The following is an 18,786-nucleotide window of genomic DNA, read 5'->3' on the forward strand; positions in this document are numbered from 1 at the left end:
TTGCTCCCCTAGGAATCATAGAATGGTTTGGGTTGGAAGGGACCTTAAAGATCCTGTGATTCCAACCCGCCTGCAATGGGCAGAGACACGTCCCACTAGAACATGCTGCCCAAGGCCTCATCCAGCCTGGCTTTGAACACTTCCAAGGAGGGGGCATCCTCAGCTTCCCTGGGCAACCTGTTCTAGTGCCTCACCACCCTCATTGTGAAGAAATTCCTTCTTATGTCTAGTCTAAATCTGTCCTTTTCCAGTTCATACCCATTGCCCTTAGTCCTATCACTACAAGCCTTTGTGAACAGTCCTTCCCCAGCTTTCTTGTAGGCCCCCTTCAGGTACTGGAAAGTTGCAATAAGCTCTCCTTGGAGCCTTCTTTAGGCTGAAGAGAAGGCTCCAAGGAGACCTTATAGTGACCTATAGGAACTTGAACTCCACCATTTCATGGTCCCTGCAGCCAAGGCTTCACTTGAGCTTCACACTGCCCACCAGCCCTTTCTTGTTGATAAGAATAACACCTAGCTTGGCACCTCTCCTTGTGAGCTCTTCTGTCACTTGGAGAAGGAAATTATCATTGATGCATTTCGGGAACCTCTTGGATTGCTTGGACCCTGTTGTATTGTCCCTCCAAAAAATATTGGGGTTGTTGGAAGTCCCCTATGAAGACCGAGGCTTGTGAATGCGAGTCTATGCCTGTCTGTAGAGGGCTCATCTGCTTGTTCTGCCTGGTTCAGTGGCCTGTAGCAGACCCGCACTGTAATGTCACCTGTTCCTGCCCTGCGTTTAATCCTGACCTATAGGCTCGTGGTCAGCTCCTCATCCATCCCCAGGTAGAGTTCCATGGGCTCCAAGTGGTCATTGACATAGAGGGTGACATTCCGTCCTCATCTCCCCTGCCTGTCCTTCCTAAAGAGCCTATATTCCACCATTCCAGTGCTCCAGTAATAGGATCGATCCCACCGCATTTCTGTGATGCTAATGGGATCATAGCCCTGCAGGTGTGAACGTCTCTAACTCATGTTATTTATTCCCCATCTTATGTGTGTTTGCGTAGAGGCTGTTAAGTTTGGCACCCAGTGAAGCTGGCTTACTTGCTGGAGTGGCTGGAATTCCTTTGTGCTCCTCTTCACGTGCTCTCTTACTGACCTGTGGTCCTTGTCCAGGTTCTGGGCATCTATGGCTGGCATCAGGCTGGTAGAAGGGATGGATTGAGGTTCCTCTTCCCCTGCAATTTTAGTTCAAATCCCTCTTCACAAGCCTGGAAACCCCATAACCAAGGGTGCTCTCCCCCTTCACTGATGGATGCACCCCACCACCCCCAAGCAGACCAGGTTTCTCAAAGTGATTGGCCTGTCTTAAGTAGCCAAGACCCTGTCTGTGACACCAGTCCTGTAACCGTATAAATAGAATTTATTTGCGTTGCTTTCAGTTCTGCTGTATTTTGCACTGGAAGCATTACAGGGATGTGGTGTACTTGAGGTGATAGCAGTGTGCATCACCAGGCTGTGAAGTGGTGAGATGCTGTACATGTGGGATGTGTCCAGCATGCCACAGTCACAGTGTGGTCTCAAGGCTAGCGTTCAAGACGTGCAGCTTGAGCTGGGACTGATTAGCTTCCAAACTGAGCCATCATTTGTCCCTAGCATCCTCCAAACCCTTTAACTCAGCCTCCTTGTCCCTCGTTCCCTTTCCCCTCCTCTTGGCCATTGCAATAGGATCCTTTCATATCCCCAGAGTATTCCTGTGGTCCATAGCAGTGTCCTCCCAGGCCTGTGATGTTCTTAGGAATAAACATAGGGCACTGTTTCCAGGGCTGCTAGTTTATTTGTAAGTAAAGCTCGGGGCAGGGAGGAGGGAAAAGCCTTTGCAGTGCAATTTGGAGTTGCCTTCTTTTCCCATGTATCTAAGAGGGTGCTGCAAGTTTTTTTTTGTCTCTGTGTTTGGGTCACCCGGGGATGTACCCACTCTCATGCAGATGCAGACATGAATTCATGAGCTCTCTTTCTTTGCTCCCAGGATGGGTACAGTGGGCCATGGACTTGGTCATCTAGGTGGGAAAAGGGAGTCTGCATGGACCTCAGCTGAGACTTAGTGCTGGTCACTGACGTTCTTCATGTGTGTTCTCCCCATTCTGCCTATAAACTGTCTCTGAGCAGTGGGTTTTCTGCTAGTCCGTGCTTCTGTCCATGTCTCTGCATCATTTATTCCATGAAAATATACACATAGTTTTAATTTTTTTTCCATTTTAATACAGCTGCATGCACAGTGCCAAATCTTGCCTGTCTAAATATTTGTATGTCTGGGATTGCTCCCCTCCATTAGTGGAACTTGCTCTCACCCTCTGTCAGCTTGATGGAAGATGATGCTGTCCTTTGGAGCAACTCCTGTTGGACAGATGGCCCCCTACTGCAATTAATCAGCTCCTCATGTCCCCCAAGTGTTGTTTGGCCCCTGTTAGCTTTTGACTCCAGTCTTCATTCTGGAACTGCCAAATATGGTGCAGTTACCTGTCTCAGGTCACCAGCTCTCCCTCTCTAGGCTGCCCATCCCACTGTCATGAATTCAGGTGGGCTTCCTGGGATCTGTGGGCAGGGCTGGCGAGGACCACCTTGGCCCTCTGGAAAGCTCTTCTCCAGGCACCATCCCCGAGTCCTGAGAAGACAGGTTAGATATTCCTGCTGACCTGGGAAACCGGCAGGGTAGAGCGTGTAGTCCTTCTGGCTAGACATCTGACGTGGGCAGGGAGCAGCTCCCTTCTCAAAGTGTTGAGTTTGTGATAAGGTTGGGCTGTGGCAATCAGTTGTTTCCTTCCTGGTGTGCTGTGGTGGTCCAGAGGACATTTAGCCTATCCATCAGGAGATGGCCATGATGGAACCAACTTCTTTTTGATGGAGTCCTTGTTACAGCTCTGTCATGGTTTAACTGCAGCTGTTGACTAAGCACCACACAGCTGCTTGCTCAGTCTCTTGAGCTGGGATAGGGGAGGGGACTGGAAGAGAGAAAACTCATGGGTTGAGATAAAGGCAGTTTAATAGCTAAAGCAAAAGCTGCATGCACAAACAAAGCAAAACAAGGAATCCATTCGCTACTTCCATTGGCAGGCACGTGTTCAATGTTCTCCAGGAAAGCAGGGGTGCATCACATGCAGTGGTAACTTTGGAAGACAAATGCCATCACTCTAAATGTCACCCCACTCTTCCTTCTCCCAGATTTATATGCTGGGCGTAATATCATGGTATGGAATACCCCTTTGGTCAGCTGGGGTCAGCTATCCCGGCTGTGCTCCCTCCCAGCTTCTGCGCACCCCTAGACTACTCGCTAGTGGGGTGAGGAGCAGAAAAGGTCTTGACTCTGTGTAAGCCCTGCTCAGCAATAACTGAAACATCTCTGTATTGTTGATACTGTTCCCAGCACAAATCCAGAACATACCCCCATAGCAGCTACTATGGAGAAAATTGACTCTATCCCAGCCAAAACCAATGCAAGCACTTGCATGGGATGTAGGGGTTGCATCCTTTGACGTGAGCAGAACCTGTGCTGGAATGGGGATGTGTCTCGGCTCAGAGTGAATAGAGTGGCCAGTATGGGCTGGAGCTTCCTGTGTCTCCACCACAGCCATGTTTTTCCTGTGAATGTTCTAGCAAACTTCTGACACTAATCTCACAAAAATGTTGGCCTTGGTTTACTGCTTTCCAAGGAGAAGGGAATAAAATGCAAACAAGGGCTTGGGAAACCTCTCTTATCTGCCCTGCCTGCCTGTCTCCCATATAGAGTAGCACTGGTCTTTTCTCCCTGCAGATGGTCTTCCGCCCTCCTTTGGACTTCTACGATGTCCTAATCCATTTGAATCCAAACCAGATTCCTCGGCATCTGGAGAATGTGGACCGTCCAGTGAAGTCCTTTTTCCGGGGCGTGGTGAAGAACAGCACTGCCACGAAGATCCTCTTTCCTGTGGTGGATTATGACCCTGTACAGTGCTACCTCCAGGAGCTGAGAGTAAGCATGGCCCATTTGGGAGACACAGATTGCTGCCTGCTTAGGGGGTAGCTGCCTCCTAGCATGCAGGCTACCTGCCGCTGCAGGGCCTTGTTGGTTACATCTCTGTGTATTTTGCAAAGGATGCTCAGTCTTTGTGTGCACCTGAAGTTGCTTCTTCAGCAGGAGACCTGGTGAATGCACCACCTGTTCCATGGAAGTGGGAGTGCTGCTGATGTGAAAATGAGCTTAGATACAAAGCATCTGAGCTTTTGCTGAAGAATATTCTATTTCAGTGCAGAAGTATCTTTAACCCGTTTGCCTCTAGACAGTTAATTGACTTTTTGTGGCTTCTTGCACCAGCTAGGGTACGTGATGGACAGTAGCTACCCATATTTTCTGGGGGAATGTACAGGAATCCATGGCATGGTCCCAGTAGGGCTCCTGCTGTCAACCCGATAGCATGAGCCGTAGAAGGTGAATATTGATCACAGGGTTGTTTCTCTGTGTCTGGTTACAGGCATGATGGCAGAGAAGGTCAGTAGTGTGGATATATTAATACTATCAGCAGTGAAAGTTATCAGCCCTGTTCTTTTCCACCATTTGGCCATGCCAAAGCCTCAGCAATCTGGGGTGATAAGCCGGATGCTGGGTGGCAGCAGCAATCCACACTGGATCTGCACAGCCAGTGCTTTACAGATGTGCAGCCTCTGTCTTTGACCCTTCCCAGCTTTATGTGTTGTAGCTGCGTTAACTGTTAGTGTGCAGAGAAATGGGGCTGTGGTGCCCTTTTTTGAAAACCTGACTTCACTTCCAAGTGCCATCGGTGCTTACCCATAGCAGTGCTGTGAGAATTGTCAGAGGTGCTGCAGGAATAGTAGGCTGGCTTTGGCAAGAGGGTTGCTGCAGAGGTCTCAAGCCCTGTTCCTCACTCAGGGCACAGCCAGCTTTGACATTAGAGCAGGCTGCACAGAGTGCAGTCCTGTTAACAACTAATGGTCTCCAGGGAAGGAAATTTCCCACTTCCCGGTCCCTGTTTGGCCACCATTGTTAAAAAGGCCCCTGTATTGAAACATTAGGCTCAAAGATGCTGGGCCCTTTCAGTTCAAGCTGCCCTTTCACCTTAACCCAGGTAGCTTAGGAGACAGGCAAGGAAAACTTAGGAGGGTTTCTTTGAAGATTTCCTCAGCATAGCCGCATTACGTCCCAAGCTGCCTGCCAGCTGCACTGCACGGTGACCTCTGCCTGCGGCAATCTGCTGTTGCTTCAGTAGAGCTACCAGGTCTAGCAAGGGGCAAGCTCAGTCCTCTGTCACCCCCAGCAGGTTGGGACAGTCTTGCAGGGTGAGGGAGTGAAAGACAGGCATGCGTGTAAGGCCTCTTTCAATTGAGGAAGACCTCATAATTGTTTCCCTGCAAGTAGCACTGCTTCTCTAGTTGGAAGGACACGGGGGAGAAGAGGTGCCCAGTGCTCTCCTGCCTTTGTGACGGAAGGTGGTTGAGATATTGGAGATCCTGCAGATGCATTATAGAGAGCACTAGGGGATTTCTTGGAGTCCAGGATGTGCAAGAAGGGAGAGGGACACTGTGCACAAGATTTAAAAGGGAGCAGAAAGCACAGTGATTTGGAATTGTTTTCCATTTCACTCTCTTTCTTGGTGTTGGATCTGAGAAGGAATGTCAAGACCAGCCCCTCTTTTTTGTGCCGTAAATGTTGAGGATTTGACCTGCTGCCATAAAACCTCAACCAGGAGGCATAGGTGTGGGTAGGAAAAGGTGTTTTTTAAGCCTGAAATTCTTTTCCACTCTGTTCTAGAAGGTGAGGTTACAGCTGAACAGAACCTTTCAGCAGCTGCTAAGGCACTGGAGGTGCCTGTATGAAAAGGGCCAGAGCTTCTGTTGTCCCCAAAGAGGCAGTACAAAGCACACCCTCGTGGACACCCGGCAGGAGGCTGCCTGCTTGCTTGAAAGAGAGCTGGAGACTGCTGGATGAGTCGATTGGAGAACAATCTCCTTGGGGAGGCTGTTAACTGCTTGCAGCAAATCTGGGTGTGTATTGAGGCAGTTGATTGGGAAGCACACCCTGATAGATGCGTTGCAGTTTATAGGACGTTTTTGTGGTTCTGATCAACTTGATGTCAGCAAATGGCTTCAGAAGTGAATGGTGCAGGAGACACTTCCCTGGAAAGCAGTTTTCATTGTCATATAAGCAATTATGACTTAATCGATCCAGTCAATACTGACATCCAAACTGTCTGATTTTTTTTTACTGCCTGTTTTCTCTAATACAGGTAATAATAGATTTTGGAATAAGGTTTGGTTGGGTTACGAATTACAGCTCGTCCTAAATCCAGTATACTAACAACCTAATGAAGAAACATTGATATGAGTGAAGATTACATTGCCTTGTTGGAAGCAGTGTTGTGTTTGCTTGGTGTCTCGTGTTCTTTGACCCAAGGGTGCTCAGGAGACAGCAGAGCAGGAACTGGTCACAGTTTTCTCTGTAGGGTAGAAAGCCCAGAGTCTGCCTTGGCAGCCCTGTCTGAGAGGCTTTTCTTCCCCTTCAAGGCTCTGAGATAGGTATGGCTGTGTTCCCTTGCGGCTGTTTTATTGGAGGTATCTTGCAGTACCAGTTCATTAGTCCTTTGCAGCTTCTAGATCAGTAGCAGGCAGACCTGAAGGCACCGATGAATATCTCTTTCTGGGCAAACAGGTGTTTCTTCTCCTGGAAGAATCACAGGAGTGATACTGCAGGTGCTCTCAGATAACTCAGACATGTCCGCCTCTGTTGGAAGGCCTCAAATCTGACTTTACACTGTGGGGTCACCAGCAAGCAGGTGGTACTGAGCTGTCAGTAGAAACTACTCCATCAGAAGCCACCTGGCTTTGTGTCTCAGAATACCTATGTTGTTGCCTGAAGGAAAGACTTTTGCTTTGCCTTTGTGCTTTGACCTGGCTTTGGCTGGTACCCCTCTAGCACCCTTGTGTTTCTCCTCTCCTGACTTTCTCTGCACTAAGCAGCATCCAGCTCCTCCTCGTCCTGCAGACTGGGAGCTCTGGGGGTGATCCAAACACATCAAGAAGCTGGCACCGGATAGGAGTGTGATGACAGCAGTGAATCCTTACGAGAGATTTTGAATGAGAAGGCACTTGGATGTAGAGTTGTCTGGCTTTGACTCAGTATTTTGCTGTCCCTCAATAGCACGAACCACTGAATTGAGCAACAGAGTTGTGGCGGAGGCTGACGGTGCAGCCATGGTGAGTTTACAGCAATGAAGGGAGACATCTGCCACGCAGCAATGCGGCAGGGTTTTGGTCTCATCTGTGGGCAGAGAAGAAACATCTGCATTTTTCTGAGCTTCTCACATGAGAAAGGGATTCAAATGCCTGGGCATGTTGAGTAAATTGAGAGCGGCAGGGAGGAACATCTTCCCCAGTGTCCCTGGCCCAGTAACCAGGAGACCCACTTTTCTCCTGTCTAGCCTGTTTGTTCCTGAGAGGTCCCTGTTCTTCACAAATCAAAGGGGTTAGCAAGACAGGAGTGCTCTGGAGCCAAGGGATTGCTATGTTCATTCCACAGGGAGCCTAATCACAGGAGAAAATGAAAGGGGAGCTGTTGAGTCCTGACTGCTTTAAATTTTTCCTGCTCCAAGGAGATGTACTGCAGGAGCTGTTCTGACCGAGTTGCTCTGGTACCTGGAAGGCTCTAGGTAGAGATGAAAGGCTAGTTGTGGGATTCAGACAGCAAGTTTTTCAATTCCAGACAGATCTGATAGAAAAGGGGTGTTCTGGGAGGCTGTCCAGATAAGAAGCCTTTACAGCCAGACGCTTTTGAGGGAAAGGAAGTGCCAGACACCCCTCAGAGAGGCCTTCCCTTGATCTTCAGCCCGTCACCAGCCTCCCTGCTGCTTATGGTCCTGAAGAAACCCTGAGTTGGGTCCTAGCAGGGGTTGTCCAGCAAGGCTAAGTTAAGTTTAGGTGTCTCAAATGAAGCTTCCATTGGATCTCCATTGTGACTGTTTGTCTGTCATGGTGGCTGTTGAGCTACAGAACTCCAAGCTGTTTTCTGGGGATGTGGCATTGGAAGGCTTGGCTGTCCTGTGTACTCTAGAGATGAGGACTTGTGGATAAGCCCATCTGCATGCATTCAGGAGCTCTCAAAGCCCAGAGGCCTCCCGGAGGCCCAGAGGAGTTCTCTTGTGGGGAAAATTGGAGAAAGCTGTCTGTACCACATCCACCTGCATGTTTATAATGGCTGTTTAAAAGACCTAACATTTCTTACCATCTCTTTGGCCTCGCTAGGTCACTGGATGTGAAGGGCGCTCTTTCACTGAGATTTGGCTTCCTCTGGCTGCACATGCCTGTGGAAGAGCTTGTGGCAGAGGAGCTGCCCATCTTGTAAATGGGAGATCTTTCCTGTGTGTATAAGCAGGAAAATCTTTCTTGCTTTACTGTAAACATGCTCCCCTCTTAAGCAATGTTTTGCATTTCTTGCACCTTTAGACAAGACCTATCTGAAAGACTTACAGCCCTTTCCTTTATTCCTTCCAGAGTAGGAATGTGTATCTTGCTACTGTGTGTTGGGATGGAATTAATGGTATTAAAAATTCTGTTTCTTACACTGTATAAGCTGTGGTTATGGAATGTAGCTGCAACTGGTAATATCTCTTCAGGTCAGGCTGTTCTCTTCCTGTTTTGACTGACAGGGTTTACTCCTCCTATGGTGTCTCCAGACAGGCAGGGATGAACTGAAAAAGCTCTCTGTACCCTCGTACCATGGAGGAAACCTTCCTGTCTGGATCTACGCCCTTGGAGGGGCAGAGGTGGCAGGAAATTACTGGCTTTTACAGCTGCAGAGCAGCTATGTGACCCTCAGCATAGAGCCCAGGGCTGAAGGTGGGTGAATGCATGTGTGTGCTTAGCAAGGCATCAATCCCTTCTGCCCCTTGGTTTTGCTCACAGGGTACTTGTGGCTGCATTTCTTCTGTGTTGATAATGCCTTCCCAGAGGTCCTGCAGGAGTTGTCCTGGAGGAAGTGACTGTTTAGTCTCAGATAGTTTGGTGGATAGCAAGGAGAACGTGGGTGGCTTTTTCCTTACTGTACTTTGCTGCTGCCCCAAACTCCTGGGACAACGATGCGCGTGTGGCTCTGATGAAGCATTTGTAGGTGGAAAAGTTTGGGTAGTTTGAAACACCTTTTAGCAGATGAATCCCAAACTCGGGTTTCTTTTCTGCTTTAAAACCTCTCTGACACAGCAGTAACCTCAGCCTGGTTTTCTCGACAGTGCTCCTTGCTCTGCTTGAGCATGAGGGAAGGCTTTGTCTGTCTTGTGTAACCTGTGAGCGTCAGAGCCAGTCACAGTAGGATGACAAGAACCTCAAAGTGTTAACCACAAATGTAGCTGTTTGTTGGAAGTAATTAGCTTTAGTAGGGTTTTGAACTGGTAGATCCCTTGCTGAGAACGCTTAAAATGTTCCAAGCACTGAGCAAATGTTGATTGATGCATTTGCCACTTGAACTGCTGCTGCACCAGGAAATGCTGCTAAGTGTGTTTTGGGTGCAGAGACCTCCCTAAAAAGCTTTTCTAGCAGCTGCGATGCAATGACCCCATTTTCTGGATAGGAGCAGTGAAAAAATGGATGGGTAAATGGTTAAGTGAAAAAAAACCCACCTCTAAACAACCGTAATGTAGTTGCTTAACTAGCAGTGATTGATTACCTCATTGCAAAATCTCCGCTTCAGCCCCAGCTGCTTAATCCAGTAATCCCATTTTAGGTCAAGGTCTTGTTTTACTTACCACCTTTCTCCATCCTTTCATTTCTACAACCCAGATGGCTCCCTACAAATCCTGAGCTAGTCTACTTCTATGCATCATATACCCATTCACTGGACAATGAGGCTCCTCTGAATTGCAGCTCTGAGCTCCCCTATGTCTCTGCAAGATAAGAACGAGCTGTAGGTTTTGCTGATGGGAGGGATCCTTCTGAGCAGGGAGAGCTTTCCCCAGGCTCTTAAAGCTGAACTGCAACCAAAGATACTGCAGCTTGAGAAGGGAATAGGTGTTCAAATGTGCTCCTGCCTTTTCTCCCTTTTCTCTTAAACTTTCCCTTGAGGAAGGTGTTTGCAGGCTCGGGCAAGCCCAGCGGCACTAAGCATAAAGCATGGGATGTGGAAAGGGAGGTGAAATCTGTTTGCTCTTACTCCCCAAGCCTCTGCACAAACAGAAGTGTGGTGACTAATACATCAGACCCTTTCCATGCTGCAGTTTCCCAAGAGCTGAATGTGCACCATCACAGCCTGGTGGAGCTGGTGACGCTGGGAGCAGTGTGAGTGCAGAAGCTGGGTGACGCTGGGAGCAGTGCAAGTGCAGAAGCTTCTCTTTCCTGGGATTTTGAACTGAATGCCATCCTTTTAACATCTGCTGTCTGCTCTCTGTTCTCTAGATAAAAGGTGCTGGGTATTGGGCTGACCAGTGGTTTTCTTGGGAAATGAGCTGAGCCTGGGAGGGCTCCTTTCCTGCAAGTGCTCCTGGCTCCTGTCCAGCAAGACATGCCTATAAAAGAAATACCTTTCTTGGAGGGATCATCGCGTGGCACTTGAGACCTTGCCCTATAGAGAAGCAGGGCTGTTTCAGGTTCTCACATGCTCTGCTCTGCTTTAGCTCAAAAAGCTGCACGCTGGTAGTCAGTGTGCCTTAAGCTTTCTTGTCCTTCATTGAGTTTCGCCTCCCTCTTCCTCTTTGCCCTTTGGCTAAAGTAAGAGTCTCCCCTGCTGACTGGGCTCTGAGCAAGAAGTGCCAGGGTGGATAACCTCTTTCTCAATGTATTTTTAGATAGTTGTTTTCCTAGCCAGTTTGGGAAGATAATGCCTTGACCAGCCTTGCCCCTGTGAAGATCCCATGAAGTGGGATGAGCTGGCAGGTCTCAGTCTTTGCAGCTTGATGGCCTAATTGTGTTGTCCTCTGTTTGTCATACTTAAGGCTGAACTCATAAATGTGTTTCTGAAGGTTGCAGACAACCCCACCTCTCCTTCCTTATCAGGTCTTTACTCTTAAGATGCCACCTCATCGTTTGGTGTCACTGGTTATACCAACCAAAGCAGTGCTGCTGTGCCATACAGGACCTCTTCCAAGCTAGCCTTAGATGTTGAGTTTTTTTCATGCACATCCTCATGAAAACCTCATGATACAATGAGGCCAACAGAGACCTCTCTGGCAGAGTTGCTGCTGGGGACACTAAGAGGATTGAGAGGAAGGCTGAAGAGGGAGCAGAGGGTCTGTATTTCTTGCAGTAGGCTGCTCCAGATCTGGTGAGGCCATGTGCAGCACCTTGACCTGCACTGATGCTGCGGCTGTTTGCTCAGCCTGGTAAACCTGAGCCTTTGCTTCTCCACCAAGATGAGCAAGTATCGAGGAGCAGGAATTTGTCTGTCTTGGTCAGCTGTGCTTGGGTTGCATATCTCCAGGTACCCATGTGTTGGATTCTGAGCTGTAGGGCCAGACTTTTGCGTTTGAAAAGTTGCTTGCGCACAGCATTGTTTACTTCTGCTGCAGTGCTTGTCCCCTGCCTCCTTGCAGCACTGGGAATCCAGCTTGCGTGGGCTTGGGAGAAACCAGGCTGTGAACCTTAGTCATCGCCTTATGCAAGGTGTCTTTTTGAGCTCTCCTGCCCAGCACCACCAAAGGAGCTACCACAGCCACTGAAACACAGGGGCGAGGAGGGCAGATTCCTGCAGTGCCTCCACTGAGCATTCTGTCTCTGCACCTCACAGGACTTGGTATTGCACAAAATTTTGGCAGTTATATTTCCTTTCGGTACCTGGTGTGCTGACAGCACACGTGGGGTTTATCCAGAGGGGAGAAGCAGCTTTAATACCTTGGCTGCACAAATTGCAGAGCTGGAGATGGTGACATCCAAGGGCTTGTCTTTGCTGTCATGTAGTAAAATGTATTGTGGCAGGGTTGCCTGCTGGGCAGGGCCTGCCTCTTGCCATCTGGTGCACTGTGAAATCTTGGACATGCCTGTTGGACACTGGGATAGGACAGCTTGGTAGTGCCATATCCCACTGGTGGGGGGCTGTGGTGAGGAACAGTCAGTGGGTTGTCACCTATGGCGTCTAGTGTCCTAAAGCTGATTGCTGAATTCTGGATGCTGCTGCAGGCCTGTGGGAGGTGAAGGATCATGTTTCTGCTCTCTGGGACAGCAAGAGGTAGTCAGTGATGAGCTCTGTAGTGCACTGTACCCCTTAAGGCTGGGGAAGAAGAGGCAGCAGGAGGCACCTAGGACTTGTCCATGGGCTGCCAGTTGCTTTCCCTCTTGTGAATGTATTGGAAGAGTTGCAGTCTTGCTCCTAGCTATTGAGTATCCCTGTGTAAAGGTACTGACAGGTTCTGGCATGTCTCGCACAACCTCTGATTTGTTTTCTACCCAGGATGCCTTCAGTGACCTTGCCTTGTTCTTCTATGACAAGCATGGTGGGGAGGTGATTGCGGTTTTGTGGAAACCTTTGAGCTTTCAGCCTCAGCCTTTTAAGGTGAGTTTTTGGCTCTGCTTTAAGCTTCATGTTACCTTTATGGCCTGAAAGCTTTGAGGACATTTTTTTCTGCAGTATAATTGCTTTGTGTAACTCTCGTCAAACCCAAAGCCCTTTGAAAAATGGATATCATACCTCTGTCCCTTCTTAGAATTGGTGAAACCAACACAGGGCTGTGGCCACTGTGCCTCCAGTCATCAGCTGAGAAGAGAACATATGTCCCTGGACAAGCCCCAGCACCATAATCCTGGGTCAGAACAGAGCTGTCCCAGGTGCTCTTCTTTGGTCCCCTCCTGGGAGGTGAGCAATGCCTCATTTGCCAAAGATGTTTGGTGCGTGCAGCAGGCTGTCCCACTCTTGTGCCTTTGGGTGTCTTAACCAGCAATACCTGACATGCAAGAAGCTGGGGTGGCAAGCCTAGGTTCATGGTGCCTGAGTCCTATGGAGACTTTTTCCAGCTACAGTGTGTGGGCTGACAAACTCTAGAGGGTGGTTAAGCTAGATGTGAGGCACACTGGAGTGATTCATCCTGCTTTCTATGAAGGAAAGACGCAAAGAAACTGGTGACTCATGGCTCAGAGTTGGCATCCCAGGCTCTTCTGCTGTCAGTCTCTGGGTGATTTACCTCCCCTCTCTTCATGGCCAGAAGGCATTGGCTGCTCAGCCTAGCTGCAGTTGCGAAAACTAGTTATTCACAGGGGTGAAATAAGAGGAGGAGATGCTTGCATCTGAGTTGAGTGTGGCTTGGTTAAACATGAGAGTATTTTTTTTCTCATGTGGTTGGAGCCAGGGATCTCTTCACACTGGAGGTCTTGACACCCACCAAAGAGCAGAGCCCTGGCATCTTTTACTTAACCTTACAGCGTGGTCCCTTTTGCGTACCCCATCTGCTTTGCTCATACAGTCTCTGCTGTGCACCTGTGTGCTCTTCCCATCTCAGCATGGCCCTGGCTGTTACTTCTCTTCCTCCCTTGCAGTCTTCAGATTGTGGCTCAAGGGTGAACCCTAGAAGGGTTTGGAATCACCACTATTGCAGTTCACTCTAATAATGAGCAGTGATGATGCTGCAAAGTGAAGCTTAGAAATTTAGTGTAGTGCTGTGTCATGGATTGTATGTAACAAAGCAGGAGAGCAATTTACTTCTCTTATTTGGGGCTTGCAGAGGTTGCAAAGCAGCTCTGAACAATATTTTGTGTCCTGCAGGTCTCCAACATGAAAGGAAGGATGGTGACAACTCTGAACAATGAGCTGGTCTGTGTTCCCAACGTGGAGGCAATTCTGGAGGACTTCGAGGTTCTGGGAGAAGGCCTAGTCAAAAATGTGGAAGCTCGTACTGAAAAATGGACTATCTGAGGCCACTGAGATGTGTTGGACAGTCCTGAAGCAGTTTGTTCACTCTGGGGCAGTTCCTTTTTATAAATGAGTCTTGGGGAAGGCTTTCGGCTTTGTAAATCACAGAACTGTGTGTTTTACTATATTTATCTTTATATACCTTGTCCAGAAAAGCAATGGGACCTGTTATTGTTTTGAAGAATACAAATGCCTTTTTATTTTGAAGAAAATATAAAGCCGATATAAATTTTTTGAAGGTGTTGCTGTTCTTGTAGGAAACAAAGCCAGATTCACGTGAAAATGTCAAGGCCTGAAGATTCTGGCTGAGGTATGTGTTTGGAAGGCAGTTTCCTAGTTCAATACGGAGATCATAGCAGTTGTCGTTATTCTAGTGGTTAGAAAAATCAAAGAAATGCTGAGCCATTTGGAACTGACCAGGTTATTTGCCTCTACTCAGCCCTGATCAGACACATCTGGTGGCTGTGTCCAGTGCTCCACCATAAAAGAGAGACATGGATGCAGTGGAGCAGGTCCAGTGAAGGGCAACAGAGATAATAAAGGGGATGGAGCCTTTGTCATATGAGGAGAGGGAGCAAGACCTGGGCTTGCTCAGCCTAGAGAAGAGAAGGCCTAGGGGGATTTTACCAATGTATCTAAATACCTGATAGGGGAGTAGAGAGGCTGGAGCCAGACTCCTTGCAGGGGTCCCCAATGATGGGCTGAGAGATGTAAACTGAAATGTGTGAAATTCTACATAAAACACTTTTTGGTGTAAGGGTTGTCAAATACTTGCACAGGTTGCCCAGGGAGGTAGTGGAATCTCCTTCCTTTAAGATATCCAAAATACAACTAGACATGGTCCTGGGCAGCCTGCTCTAGGTAACCCTACTCTGAGCAGGGTGTGGGATTATTTCTGTCATGAAATGACCATGGAGACTCCCTGATGGGGGAAGAGAGAGAAATGAGAGGGAGCAAATGAATGCACTAGTCCCACCCTCTCTGCTGGTGGAGGCAGCATGCATGTTCCAACAGCAAAGCACAGCTATTGTATGTTGTGTATATTATATATATGTATGTTCTGTATATATTGTATTATATATTGCATGTGGAGTAAAGAACAGACTTCGTGACAGCTGATACTGCAGAAAGCAGAAACAGATCAAGATTGGAAAGGCAAGTGGATGTTAATGCAGTTTTGTAACTGTAGGCAGTTGTTGCTTGGCAAAGGAGCATTTTGGGTGGGATGTTAAATTTGTTACTTCAAGACTAATGCTGTCGTCCTAGTATTTGGAGGCACAGTGTGTCCTGTGGGATAGATGCGCATGTGTGGCATCCCGAGTTTTGAGATATATATGCTATTTTATAATTAGAAAAAAACATTCTTCTCTGTAGCTGAGGGAGGCTTGTAGGTAAAATCCTTTGCCCGTGCTTTGCTTGCAAGAGTTTTTTCAGTACACTGAAACCGATAACATCACAAGCACTTAGTGAGTAGAGCAGACGCCAAACTTGAGAACAAAGTAGTGCTTTCTGTTGCTGCCTTGACCCCTGCAGCCTAAGAAGCTGCTGATAGATCCATTAGCAAACAAGATGCAGGCAGTGATTTCGACCGGTTTCAGAAGCGATTAATCAGGGATTAGTTTTTAAGCTTCTCTTTGTTCTATTTTATCATCCTTTAGATGTTGGAGTCACCCAATCTGCCTTCAGCAATGGCTGTAATTTTACTTGGTAGTCAGATTGTTCCTGCTTTTTGTGCCATCTGCTTGTGCTGCAAATTGACATTGGGATCCTGTAAATTTGCCAACACAATTGTTGGTCAACACTCAATTTGCCGCACCGGTTGCTTGTGCCATAGTGCTGCCTGTTCTCTCCATGCCCTGTCCTGCCCTAGCTTTTTTCCCTTGTTGTGGATATAAACGGATTTGGGCCGGGTCACTGTCCTTGCTGTGCGTAAATGTGCTTCTCCCTAGAGCAGAGGCATGTGCTGAAGCCTGTGTTAGATTGCACAGGAGCAGAGCCACTCCAGCCCCACTGCTACACCAGGTGAACTGGAATGTCCTGCTTCTCCTTCCCCAGGGCTGTCATGGGAAGTGGCCTCTTTCTGGCTTATTCCCTGCCTGGCAATATTTGCAGAGAGATGGTCCCTGCTTTTGCACTGAGGAGCGCTGTGATCTCCCCCTGCCCTGCCCTGCCCTTCCCAGCCCAGCTCCTGGGCTTGTGGGGTTTGGGAAGGTAGTACGCTTGTAAGGGTAGCCTTGCAAGCACCTGTGCTTTTATCTGCTTTTGTTACACTGTCAGGTATCGTAGCACTACTTTTTGCCATTAAAAGAAACATGAATCAGTATGTAGCTTCAAGCTACCTCTGTTCTTGTCCTTGGGTAAAACTGCTGTTTGCAGTGTGCAGCAAAGGGGCAGGAAGTGTCCAGGCTGGACACCTGCAAAAACAGCGATGCCAAGACAATTAATGATAAATAAACTCACTCGTAACCAAACCCTTGTCAAACACCAGCAGGCTGGTACTTGTACAAGGTAATGCCACTGTGCTCAGCAGCCAGATGTGAGCCTCGGTCAGGCCTGTGCTGTAGATGTTTGCTGGTGTAAAGGTCCGCTTTGGTGACAGATACAGGTATGAATTGGAGACTGGCAAAACTGACCACTGTTAACCTAGTTTACATGACCTGGAGGGCATACATCTGTTTCAGCAAAAGTTACTGAAGCAACACTTTATTCCAGCTGTGCTTGTGGTGTTCCTCATGTTGCCAAAGCCATGGTTGATCCACAGGCTCTTGGCTTCTCTTGCAGAGGAAGAGTAACTTCTCAACGTCCCAGATCCCCAGTATCCCAAGGAAAGGTATGTTTGAGTCATTCTGGAGCCTCGTTTGTATGGTCAAACATTATGAATGTTCTGAGGATCTGAAGAACAGGTGCTGTGAGGACCAGCTGAGGAACTGGCACTGTTTAGTCTGGAGAAAGGGGGGCTGAGGGGAGACTTTACCACTCTTCACGAGTACCTGAAAGGAGGCTGTAGCAAGGTGGCTGCTGGTTTCTTCTGCCAAGTAACAAGTGATAGGATGAGAGGAAACAGCCTCAAGTTGCACCAGGTTCAGATTGGATATTATGAAAAACTTCTTCACTGAAAAGGTGCTGAAGCATTGGAGGAGGCTGCCCAGGAAAGTTGTGGAGTCTCCATCCCAGGAGGTGTCAAAAAACCATGTAGGTGTGGCACTTCATGGCATGGCTTAGTAGACACAGTGGCATTGGGCTGATGGTTGGACTGGATGATCTTAGCAGTCTTTTCCAGTCTCAATGATTCTAGGTCATGTTTTTTCAGATGAAATCTGTCAGACTCCTGTGGCTAGTGTGGGTGGACAGAACCACCTTGACATTTAGCTGAAAAGCCTGGGGATGCTCTTAAGGATGAGGTGTTGGTGCTGTCTGACTTCTTGAGCAACAGTTTGTATCTGAAGCAAAACACAAGCACCTCTTCCTCATAGCAGAGGGTCCCTGTGCATCTTAAGTGGTCTGGAAAGGTCCAAAGAAAGGGGATGTCTCGGGTACATAAGAGAGGACAAATGAGGTCTTTGTTTCAACTTTATCTCCTGATTTACTCGGTTTGTCAGTGCTCTGTGACTAATTGCTGTTGTGAAAGCTGCTGGGGTAGGGCCTGGGTTATTCAGAATGCATTTGTTTGACAGCGGGTGCTGGGTTTCCACTTCCAGAGAGGTGAGCGGGCATTTGCTTACAGCCATTTGCTTAGCAGTGGACCTGTCCATAAACAAGAGCTGTACAAACAGAGATGCCCTGGAGAGCCCATGAGGGGAAAAGGAGAGAAACACTGGAGCTGAGGCAATGACAATGGTATTTGATGTGTTGGCACTCCTACTGTGTTGCTGGTTGATGAGAAGCTCAACGTGAGCTGGCAATGTGTGCTCACAGCCTGGAAGGCCAACCATATCCTGAGCTGCGTCAAAAGCAGCGTGGCCGGCAGGTCAAAGGTGGTGATTCTGCCCCTCTGTTCCTCTCTTGTGAGACCCTATCAGAAGTCCTGTGTCCAGTTCTGGAATCCCCAACATAAGGATATGGAACTGTTGGAACGGGTCCAGAGAAGGCCAACAAAGATGATCAGAGGGCTGGAGAACCTCTGCTATGAGAACAGGCTGAGAGAGTTGGGGTTGTTCAGCCTGGAGAAGAGAAGGCTTTGGTGAGATCTTAGAGTGACTTCCAGTACCTAAAGGGGCTACAGGAAAGCTGGGGCTTTTTACGAGGGCATGGAGTGATGGCACGAGGGGAAATTGTTTTAAATCAGAGGGGGTAACATTTAGACGTTAGGAAGAAATTCTCCAGATGAGGGTGGTGAGGCACTGGAACTGGTTTCCCAGGGAAGCTGTGGCTGCCCCATCCCTGGAAGTGTTCAAGGTCAGGTTGGATGGGCCTTGGGCAGCCTGATGCAGTGGGATGTCCTTGCCCATGGCAGGGGGTTGGAACTGGATGGGCTTTAAGGTCTCTTCCAACCCAAACCATTCTATGGTTCTATGATTGTGTGTCGATTTTGCAAAGCTACCTTTTGAAGCTCTTTACGGCGAGTCTCCTATGCATGAGGGGCTAGCACAAGTGTTTTTCTGAATGCAAAGCTGGTCTGGAGTAGTGTTAATACACACTTGGTATGTGGATGGGGTCAGCCAAGACCAGTCTCAGTGGACAGCTTTCTAGCAGACCTTTCCAAAACCTGGTGTGTCCTCCTTGGCCTTTACCTGAGCCTCCCTTTGGACAGCTTTCTCCTCGAAGAACCAGCTTATACTTTACAAGGATGATGACTGAAAAAGCTTGTGCTGACTCGGGAGAAGGGGTCACTGATAGAACCTTCCTTCTGCAGCAGACCCCTGCTTGCCAGGCTCCCTTGACAGCTCTGAGTGGCAGTCACAAGGTTTATGATAGGAAGCTGGGGAAGCAAGTTGA

General features: G+C 48.3%; 1 protein-coding gene across 1 annotated transcript in view; it reads left to right on the forward strand.

Moving 5' to 3' along the window:
* Positions 1-15,998, forward strand: part of NOL6 (nucleolar protein 6) — a 31,565-nt gene extending 15,567 nt beyond the window's left edge. The window contains exons 24-26 of the mRNA XM_054054708.1: positions 3,793-3,990; positions 12,400-12,501; positions 13,705-15,998. Coding sequence (XP_053910683.1) covers positions 3,793-3,990; positions 12,400-12,501; positions 13,705-13,854 — 450 coding nt within the window. The 3' untranslated portion in view covers positions 13,855-15,998. The remainder of the gene's footprint in view (positions 1-3,792; positions 3,991-12,399; positions 12,502-13,704) is intronic.
* Positions 15,999-18,786: the final 2,788 nt, after the last annotated feature.

The sequence above is a fragment of the Cuculus canorus genome, chromosome Z (assembly GCF_017976375.1).
Source record: "Cuculus canorus isolate bCucCan1 chromosome Z, bCucCan1.pri, whole genome shotgun sequence".
Taxonomy (NCBI): Eukaryota; Metazoa; Chordata; class Aves; order Cuculiformes; family Cuculidae; genus Cuculus; species Cuculus canorus.